This window comes from Myxine glutinosa, chromosome 7 (assembly GCF_964187855.1).
Source record: "Myxine glutinosa chromosome 7, kmMyxGlut1.1, whole genome shotgun sequence".
NCBI lineage: Eukaryota > Metazoa > Chordata > Myxini > Myxiniformes > Myxinidae > Myxine > Myxine glutinosa.
The window spans coordinates 155,277,356-155,289,062 of NC_136267.1; the positions used below are offsets into that span (position 1 = coordinate 155,277,356).

Consider the following 11,707-nt stretch of genomic DNA (forward strand, 5'->3'; position numbering starts at 1 on the left):
CCTTATCCGGTCAACACAAAACTTCACAAACATGATCCCCTACCCATACATAGGCAGAGTGCACATATTTTAAGGTCATATGTCAGGTGGTATGACAGCCATATTAGCTTGAAAGCCGATATTTTAAAAATCCCTTCTCTGAGACCGCTTCACCGATCGATGTGAAACCTGTCCTGTCTGGTGAAAATGTGATACTTAAAAACAGTTGAAGGGATTTAAATCAAACTTGTTTATTTTTAGGACAGTGAAAGAGGGAATCTACCCATTGTGGGACTATGTGGAGGCATATTGGCGACAGTTGCCTTGTTCTCGTTTATTACCCTCTCCAGAGGAGAGGGTATTGCATTTGTCTTTTTGTTTGTTTGTTTGTCCGTACAGAATAAATATGATTTTCTCTGCAACCGTTGGTCCAATTGACAGGGAATTTTCACCATCGGTGTGCCTCCTCATGTAGAATTTTTATTATGATAATTATGACGCCATAATGGTCACATGGTATGGGCGCCATCTTAAAAAAAACAAAAAACTTTGCAACTCTATATCTCCGAAAGCACTGCATATAAATAGACATAGCTCATTGTAAAGAACTCTCCATGAGGAATAAAATATGTTAATGATGTCATAGGTTCCTCCCTTATGACGTCATAATTCGACAGGTACAAAACTTCATCTGATCAATATGAAATTTCTTGAGCGTCATCTAGGGACAAATTTGTAGAGAAAAAAATTATGATGATGTTATTGGTCACGTGGGTCGGCGGCCACATTTGTTTTCACACAAAAGCCTTCAAAACCACTATAAACGTCCTGGCGAGGGTCTCCAATCTCTGATTGCTATTTCTTGTTAATAATGTCTTTGGTATAACCTGGCCGGGGTCAGTTTCGAACCACCAACCTCCTGGACTCAGCGGACGCCTCAACCATTGCACCACTGAGTCTGTTTTTTTTTCTTCTTATGAATGTGGTTTGAATTGTTTAATTATTCTTCCACTGCTATATGTTTTGTTTTTTTAAATCAGATAATCAGGGAAATACTTTATTTTGTGATAAAAATGTATTATATAGAGGCCATTAAAATACAATCCATGTTGTCTCTTTAATGGGATAGCATATGTGAGTCCAAACATGGAGTTTGGTTCCAAACAAATGGAGCAACCGCAATGACTTGTCAAGAGAGTCGAAACAAGCATCGGTAAGATAGGACTAACAGTTAATGCTGATAAAACCAAAGTGATGTCATTCGACCAGTTGAGAGACGTCTCAATTATGTCGAGCGATGGACTGAAGCTTGAGATGGTCAATGACTTCAAGTACCATAACTTGGTTCCTGGGTTAACATAATTGGTCATGATACAAAGAAAAGAAAAGTATTGCATGGAGAGCTTGAAACAAACCGTTTGAAGAATATGGAAGTGGACACTCTTTCGCATATCAAAGAATGACTGTTCATAGCAGTAGTTGAGTCTGTCTTGCCTGATGTAAGTGATGCATGGAACCTCACTGCGACCCACGAGAAGGGGCTTGATGGATGCTAATGCTATACTCGACTTATTAATTTACCTTTCAATAGCCATTGGTCTGTAGATTTGACAAACTAGATGGTATTCCTAGAATACTTACCCTGTGCAGTCAACTTGCCAACTCTTCTGTATTTATGGTTTTTTTCCTTTGATCCAATATGGCTGCTAGACCACGTGACCAATGACATCATAAATTTCCATTCTCCAATATAATTGTGCGTGGAACACGCTCAATAAATTTCAAACTGATCAGACTAAGCACTGTACTTGCAGAATTATGACGTCATTGTTAACAGCACTTATTTCCCATGCGGAAGTATTTGCATTGAGCCAGGTTTCATTTTCTCCCATGTCGTGGTTTTGGAGATGTAGAGCTCCAAAGTTTTTTTTTTTTCCAAGATGGCGCCCATACCATGTGATGCATGACGTCATAATTATCATAAAAAGTTATTCACGAGTCGATGCATACTATGGTGAAAATTCCATGTCAATCACCCCGATTGCCAAGAAAATATAGAATTTCAACAAGATGGCGCCCATATCACATGACCTATGACGTCATAATTATCATTAAATATTCTACATGAGTAGACACATGTTACGGTGCAAAGTTCATGTCTATCGGACCAACGGTTGCCGATAATAAAAAAATTTTTTTTTACAATCTTGTACTCTGGATACCTAAACATGAAAGGTCGAAGCGAGGCAGACCAGCTTTCAACGACATCAAGGATACGCCGGCCTGGAGACAGAGGAACGACACACAGCAATGCTTGATTGAGAGGACTGGATGCTGAGGATCAATGTCTCCTGTGTTCGGCCTGAGAACCAACTTAAGAAGATATGTGAGGGATAAATACCGTAATCTGTCTGTGAGCTGTTTATGTCTTGTGAATTTGTCCATTCTATATCCATGATCTGTATCGATGTTATAAAGAGGTTATTGGTTATGTTTCATTAGTTACCAAAAAATAAAGAGCTGTTCAGAATTCATCTGCAAATTTACTTGCATATCATTCAGAAACGAACCGGACACAATCCATCTATCTTTTGAAGATAAAACTTCAATAAACTACACTTCCACAAAGATTCCATTAACATTTACTGTACTAACTTCTATTCAGGATATCTGGGCACATTGTACTTCTGTCAAACTAAAACCAGCATGGATTATTTTTTTTTTTAAATGGCTACTGAGACTTTTGGAAAAGCTGATATATGAGAAACACAGATGATAGATAATTTATCTGTTGTCAATCAGATAACAGGGAACATATGTGACTGTAGGGCAAACTTACTAATTCAGGAAGTGAAAATAGATAAAAGGTTGGTGCAGATGTTGAGATTCTGATGCACTGCCTCCATGGAAAAAAATGGGACAAAGGAAAGGGATTTGGAGTGTGAGGCCAAAGGCAAGATAAAAGAGGGACAAAAGAGTGCAGAGGAATGGAAAGTTTGATTTAGGGAATGGTGATTATTATAGAAGATGTGACAGAATAGGTCTTTGGGAGCACACCGGTCTCGTCTTTGGTGGGGTCTTGTCGGGGTTTGATTCCAGACCCAAATATAAATAATCACCATGCTGCTTTGTACATAGGCATGCCACCTTTCAGAGGGATGTAACCTGGGTGTCACATCCTACTAAATTAAATAAGGCAATACTCTGCATGTATGTATATATGTATGTATATATGCATGTATGTATGTATATATGTACATCTGAAAATCCTAGAAAAAAAAACATATTACTGCCCGATCTCCACCAAATTTTGCATACACATTGGCAGTACCCACGGTCAGGTCATGGGCAACCTTCTCCCCCCCCTCCCCTCCAATCCCTGCGAGTGCGGGGCAACTTACAATTGTCATCTGATCTCCACCCAAATTTGCATACCTGTTCGTAGGACCCAGGTTAACCTCCCCTCTCCTTGTGAGGGGGAGAGGTGGAAGATTACCTTGGACCAATGATCTTGGGTTCGCTAAGAAAGGCAAAGGCAAACCACTGAGTATGTCCTCAGCCCATAGACTGCTTTGGCAGCACCAACGTTCTGGAAAGGGTTTGAACATTGCATGTACTGTACTGTATTATATAAAACTAGTAAAAAGCCCGTCGAAAATGACGGGTTGGAACTGTTTATTCAACAATGCAGCCTCGTGAGCGTGCCAAAGTTTGAAGCCTCGGCCTAGTGTCAGGTGTGCTTATATCTTATTTATTTTTCGACATCATGCAGATGTAAATGAACACTCGTTTTACTCTGCGGATGTTGCACACCAGGTGCAGCACATTTCACCTCCCCACGCCTTGTATTTATTGTTATTTTTAAAAATGCTTCTGTACACCACCCTTGAGGCTCGGTTTGCAAGCCACCGTCTACAATTCCAATAGAAGAGACATAATTACTCTTTTATGGAAAATGTTTTTCGAGTTTGTGTTATCCTCAAAAATAGACCGTAATGAACACACATTCATGTTAAAAGATTGACCTTTAAAAGCTACCCTTATGAAGGGGGACAGACATCTGTACAAACACATAAACTGACATTGTGTTTACTAGTGAGGTACTACGCACGGGTGGGAGGCCAGAAGCAAACAGACAATGCAGAAACGGCGAATGCTAAAGCATGAACCCGATAAATTCCACATTCCTGTAGCACCTTCAGTCGCATGTCAGACATGGACAGCAAGTTCGTGAAGGACTTCCATGAAAAACGTACCCGTCACAAACAAACAGGTACGTTTGTTCAATACCCAAGTCCGTGGCGAATCTGCATATGGCAATCCGCAAATTTCATGCTTAGAAAATAGAAACCGTCACGGCATTTCGTCATTCACTTGAACTCGATATCTCTTTTTTCATTCCAAACAGCATAACTCCAATCACAAATTAAATAACATTAATATAAAAAAATTAACTTTTAACAACATTCGTGACATAAACAAATATTTAAATTCTGATGTGAAGTTCCGTACGGTTGAGTGAACACAATTACGAATTCAAAATCGTAATTGTATTCACTCAATTCCAATCATCAATTGATACTTTAACAAAACGATTAACACGATTAACGTTTAACAATTTAACATTACGATTGACTGACGGTTGTATTGGGATATTATCAAACCCGCTCATGGCTGTCATCTGTCCACTTCCACGGCAGGTTCGTAATTCTCATCAAAATCTAAACAGTATTTGTAGAATTTCAATAAAAGCCACATCACTGTTCATATCGGTAAATATTATTCCATGGTGTTTGGAAAAACTCGAAAATTGGAAAATTGGAAAACTTGGAAAAATTGGAAAAACAATATAGCTAATTTTACTCCAGGGGATCCCAGGAATACCCACCCAAAATATCGTTGCGATCGGTTGAGCCGTTTTTGCGGTACCTTCAAAGAGACAGGCAGACGGACATTTGGTGAATTATAGTAAGATATGGTAGATATATGACCTTCAGAAAGATAAATAATGAGAAAATATGGATCTTGCATTCTTGTGTATGCAAATACATTTATTTTGGGAATAAAAAGCATGTTAGATGATAACGACATGAATAAAAATAGACCAGAATACTAGTAATTGCACAGCAAACAATTGGGAGAAAAAAACCCAGAAAACAGCAGAAGTAAATTGACCAAGCCTATCATATCACAGGGGCAGGTGTAGCATTTCAGGACTGTTGGGGTGAAAGTGAAGGTGGGGGAAGGTGGGGATGTTGGGATCTCAGAGAGCGAGAAACTTGGGCATTAAAGTTAGATGCTCAAGAGATCAGGTTTCTTTGAAGCACCTGGAGAAAAACCTTATGTAACCTGGAAACTGATTTGAAGAAATAAAATAAAAATGAGAAGAGACTGATCGGAGAGATGAAGCGATGTTTGGTGTACTACTGTTATGTAATAGATATTTCACCATTCGTTTATTTACTCATGTGTATGAAAAAATATGACATGTTGGCGAGACTTTTATTTCGGTAAAAAAAATTTTTACGGTTATGTTTAAACATCCCAACATACCTTCTCCAAACACTGCAAGATATATTTCCAAACATTGTCAAATCAAGACATATCGACATACCTTCTCCAAGACAGCAAGTGTCTTGCTGGGGTTGCTACCTGAATACCATTACAGATGGGCACACAATTATTTTTTTTGTTTCTTGATTATTTCTTATGGTGAAGAATAGGTGTGGGGGGAGGGTTGGATCAACCATCCACCTGGTTTTGTCACAACTCGACCACAACTTTTTGAAATAGCATGCTATTTATCGTTTTTGGCCCTACCACTCAATGGTGAGGAATCACTTTGAAATAAAAAAAAAAACATTGTATCCAGATCCGTATTCGGCTCTCAGATCCGTATCAATTCTTCCTTGTCCCAAACACAAACTGTCCACCAGGTTTCGGCCGAATCCGTGCACACCGTTTTGAGATTCGAGATTTGAGTGGTATATATCGTTTTTTTGCCCCATCTCTCAATGGCGAAGAATCATTTAAAAGATTTTCAGATGCAGATCCGAATCTTCACCAAAATCTAATCATCTCGTCCTTGTCACACACCTAACCGATCCACCAAATTTCATGCAAATCTATCCACAACTTCTTGAGATATCGTGTTCACAAACAGACAGGCAGACATACAGACAGGGGCGACTCGACATCGATAATAATAACTAGAACAGCACTCGGTAGAGCGCATACATCCGCCAGGCTGAACAGATTGTTTTGTATCCCAATGATAGGCCTGATCTGGATTCGGACCTGAACCAAAATCTAATCAGTTTGTTCTGAGCACCAAACCAACTCATCCACCAAGTTTAGTCATAACTCGCCCACAACTTTTTAAAACATCATGTTATATTTTATCGCTTTTCACACAATTTCTCAATGGTGAAGAATCGCTTAAAAAATTAAATAATTACCGTATCCGAATCAATATTCAGATCTTCACCAAAATCGAATCGATTCGTCCTTGTCAGACACCCAACCTCTCCACCAAGTTTCGTCCAAACCCGTCAATAACTTTTTGAGATATCCTTCTATGTATCGTTTTTGGCCCTACCTCCCAATGGTGAAGAATCACTTAAAAATTAAATAATTACCGTATCCGAATCCATATTCAGATCTTCACCAAAATTGAATAGATTCGTCCTTGTCACGCACCCAACCTCTCCACCAAGTTTCATCCAAATCCGTCCACAACATTTTGAGATATCCTGCGATGTATCGTTTTTGGCCCGATCTCCCAATGGTGAAGAAACACTTAAAAAATTAAATAATTACCGTATCCGAATCCATATTCAGATCTTCACCAAAATCGAATCGATTCCTCCTTGTCAGGCACCCAACCTCTCCACCAAGTTTCGTCTAAATCGGTCCATAACATTTTGAGATATCCTGCGATGTATCGATTTTGGCCCGATCTCCCAATGGTGAAGAATCACTTTAAAAATTGTACTATCCAGATCCGGATGTTCACCACAAACAAACAGACAGATAAACAAACAGACACGCGTGAAAACATAACCTTCCCTCCACGTTCGGTGGCGAAGGTAATAAAGCGATGTTTACATTTTGTAAGACAAAATGCAATTAAAGACGAATTTGGATATAGACACGCAGACAAGCAAAAAGACACTCCAGCAGACTGATAGAGATACAGATTCATCCTCCAATTACTAGAACTTGTTCGGGATTTTGTTCAATTGACGAGTAATGAGTTCCATATGTCTGAAGCAGACACTACAGAACACCGAGAAAATAGGAATCGTCAGTGAGAACATTCCCAAGAGGAAGAGTTTTGGAAACACCAACAACTTGTCAACTTCATGAATGTTTCCACTCGTATATCAAGCTGCAGCCTGTCGAGGAAAGTGCACTCGGTTCACCTTACTTGAAAGGACAAGTGTTCAGTAAGGACATCTCACAGCTCGAGGAGGAGAAGAGGGACAATTATGATGTACCTCGTCGTGGTGTATAATATACTATATTATGATTATGATGATTCTGGTATACCAAACTCTGTTACAAAATCTCGGTGCAGCCGAAGCTGTTTCTTGGCAAGAGCTACACTGGGTGGTTTGCCATTGCTTTCCGGCAGTAGTTAGGGCAGGAATTTGGTCAGGATGCCGGCGATGGCTCGCCGACTCTTCGCGAAGGATACCGTGGGATCTCATCCACCAAGTAATGCCCGAGATGGGACGCCCAGGTTGGCGTCCATCAGAGGTACGGCACACACATTGATGATTCACCCTGCCTGTTAAACACCTGTACGACGGTTTATAGCTGGATTATTATAGATTTCTTGTACCTGGATATAAACTGGATACTTGAAGATTCGCACCTAGGCTAGACAGCCTGCAGGTGAGTATGTGTAACTCGAAGCCATCCTGCTGTTCCCCGTATAATATATACATGAAAGAATAACATGCTGTTGCAGGGTTGCATCAACTATATACCAACCACACCCACGTCCCAATATACACACACAAAAACACACACACAAACACAAACACACACCGAGAAAGAAACAAACACACACACACACACACACACACACACACAAAGAAACACACACACACATACAAAGAAACACACACACAAACACACACACACACACACACACACACACACACACACACAAAGAAACACACACACACACACACAAAGAAACACACACACAGAGACACACACACACGGACACACACACACACACACAGAAAGAAACACACAAACACAGAAACACACACACACACAAGCACACACACACACACACACACACACATAAAGAAACACACACACACATACAAAGAAACACACACACAAACACACACACACACAGAAAGAAACACACACACAGAAAGAAACACACACACACAGAGACACACACACACACACACACAGACACACACACACACATACACACACACACACACACACACACACACACACAGAAAGAAACACACAAACACAGAAACACAAGCACACACACACACACACACACACAGAAACACACACACACACAGAATCGCACACACACACACACACACACACACACACAGAATCGCACACACACACACACACACACACACACACACAAAGAAACACACAAACACACAAACACACACACACACATACAGAAAGAAACACAAACACACACACACATACAGAAAGAAATACACACACACACACACAGACACACACACACAGACACACACACACACAGACACACACACACAGACACACACACACAGAAAGAAACACACAAACACAGAAACACACACACATGCACACACACACACACACACACACACACACACACACACACACACACACACACACACATACAGACACAAACACACACACACAGAAAGAAACACACACACACGCCTGCTCACCGTAAACTCGATTGATATTCGGTACATCTGGTAATTTCTTGTTTTGAAAATGTACCAATCACTTAACGTCCTTGTTACAAATATCTCCTTAACCGAGGTGAAAGTGAACCTTGTTACTATCAAACCGTGATACCAGGTGTCCTGCGATACATGTAACCTATCCCATCACAACGATATGACCGTACCCTCGCTCTCACCTCACCCCTTCCAAGCCTCTCTCTTCCAGCTCCCTCGGCCCCGGCTGTTTGCCATGCGGACTGTAATTACATATTCTCCAGGATATTGTCGAGGTTCCATTTCAAAGCGCATGCGTCATCTCCAAATACCGACAATCCATTGAGAAATCCTCGACACTTCCATCAAATGTAACGAATCATGCACAGGTGTCGGGAGGAGGCACCAGTAACTGAGTTATATTTTACACTACTCCATGTACCTGCGCTCCGTCACCCCTCCACCAATTTGGGAAGCGATCCGACTTATTGCGAGTTTGGCGTGTCTCCCTGTCACTCGGTCCGTGCGACGTCCTGTGGTCCAAGTGGACTCGTTCAAACGTCCCGCTTCGGTACACGTTCGTGCGCACCAGCAGCGACCCTCAAAGGTACCGCGGCGCCAACTTAAACCTTGGGCGCACGTCTTGCGGTGCAGGGGCCGCGCGTGGTACCTGAGCCGAGCAAATCGGGCCGTCCGGTCCCGTAGGGGCTTCTCCCCCCCCGTACGCGTTCCTCTCTTTCTGCTGTGCTCGGCCACATTTCCCGGTCGGGTGCCCTTTTTGAGAGGAGGGGAGACTGTGCCATCCCACGCCATCCCGGCCGTTGATGCGCCAACCGGCTGAGAGCCGCCCCTCCGATAAACGGCGAACCGTGACCATCCATGCAATGGCGCGCAGCGCACGGGACCCTGCAACTGGGATGAAGCCAGGGACAAACACCATGGAAGTCGGCATTCCAAAAACAAGTTGATCAGGTTACTGACTCCCTAATACATGACCTAATCAATGCCATCATATGGTGTGTACCTCCTTCCGAAACAATGCTTTAAAATATCATTATATAATGAGTATACGCACATATAATATACATGTAGTCGTCAATAAATTGTACCTTATTGTCATGGGTCCACATTGTAAAATGATCTTCTATATGGAGCAGACATTCTTTCTGTAATATTACACTAATTTCCCCCCCATGACCTCAGACTGCTTGTTGGGACTGCACAACCATGAAGGTATGAAGGTGTCTCTTTCACGGGTCATGTTCCATCCGCACGCGATGCAGTGGACACACCAGGGGACCCTGGAGTTAATGGCTTCGCTCGATGGATGTTCGGCGAATTCACCAACGAGACCTCTCGCTTGGACATAGTAAGTGACGCGTTCTACTTGTGGCTTTTCCGTTTCCAAACGTTTGTTTAGCACCTCTGGAGTGATAAATGTGGTCCCAGAGGTATTTATTTACCTACCTACAACGTAGCGGAGCTAACCGTAAACCTCGTCTTTTTCATGAGGAGCACGCTCCCTCAAGTGTGTATCGTTGTCCTATAACGTGTGGGGAAGGTGAACTCAAGGTGCTCTGCTCTGTTGTTTTAACCTTTCTCCGATTATCATGGCTCAAGTGAGTCAAATATCGCTGATTCGAAAGATTTCTCGTACTTTGATAAAACGTTCCCCACAAAAGAGATCATTTGAAAAGAGATCCTTGGAAGTGTGTGCATTACTGTGTTCACTGGTATATTGGGAAAGTGTGGTAGGTGAAGGGTTGGCCAGACCCCAATGGAGCTCCCCCTTCCTCAGCCGACCTTCCATATCGGCTCATGTTGATGCGGGTAACATGCAACGATGGTGTATTCTGTATTCGTTCTGAAAAGATGCAGTTTTATCAGCTATGCAAGCTGTGAGCCTTCTTGCGCAGAGCAGACATATTTTGAGAGGTCACAGCAATGACCTTGGAAAGTGCGAGAATCTCTACTCATTGTATTCATAATCGAATTGTGTGCATAACAAACTGTACTGTGGAACAATCATATATGTATAAATAGGTACTGTATATGTATTTGAAGGGCATGTATGTATGTATGTATGTGTATATATATATATATATATATATATATATATATATATATATATATATATATATATATATATATATATATATATATATATATATATATATATATATATATATTGTTGCGGATCTCGAATTACGGCGCTCCCCTTACCGAGGGAGGGGTTAATCCCCTCGTCTATTAAGCTGGCCGTCCGAGTCCTAGAAGATATCGCGCTCCTTTGCGGGGTTGAGATTGACCAGGGTGACTGGTCAATGGGTTCCCAGATACCTTCGCCAACCTCGCCACAAAGCAGGGCGCTACTTCTGCCCAAGCCACGGTAAAGATGGAATTTTGCCGAGCGGTTTAGCAATCCGAAGCTCGAGCCATTAGCAGAAAGACTAACCCGATTCTGAGCGGTTATAATCGTGCCACCGATACTCAATGGGGAAAAGACAAAGACGATCGGACGAGAGGAAACCAAAAGGTAAGGAAAGAACAAATATGATTTATTGACTACACTAAAAGAGGAAACGAAAGGCAAGAATATACAAAAGAAGGAAATAAAAGGACATAGGGCAGCCTTATACAGTCTTATATTATCACACACCCAGGACAATACAAACACACTTACACGAATGGGGTGGTGGTGGTGGGAAGGAAGAGAAGGGTCCAAGCAGATGGTTCCAGGCTCCGGGTCCGTCGCGAAGAATGGCAGGCAGCTTCGCGTGTCGTTGACGCGCGACCGGACC

The 11,707-nt window shown here is 41.8% G+C and overlaps 1 protein-coding gene across 8 annotated transcripts in view; it reads right to left on the reverse strand.

Moving 5' to 3' along the window:
• Positions 1–9,786, reverse strand: part of LOC137431757 (calcitonin gene-related peptide type 1 receptor) — a 358,961-nt gene extending 349,175 nt beyond the window's left edge. For 2 of the 8 annotated variants that reach the window (XM_078782435.1, XM_078782440.1), the window contains exon 1: positions 9,349–9,660. Coding sequence is in view for 1 of the 8 variants with exons in the window: in XM_078782434.1 (XP_078638560.1) it covers positions 9,577–9,783 (207 nt within the window). In the remaining 7 variants the exon portion in view is untranslated. Of the gene's footprint in view, positions 1–9,109 lie in introns of all 8 variants that reach the window. The other 6 variants (XM_078782434.1, XM_078782436.1, XM_078782442.1 and 3 more) reach the window with 6 other exon arrangements.
• Between the last annotated feature and the right edge of the window lie 1,921 nt (positions 9,787–11,707).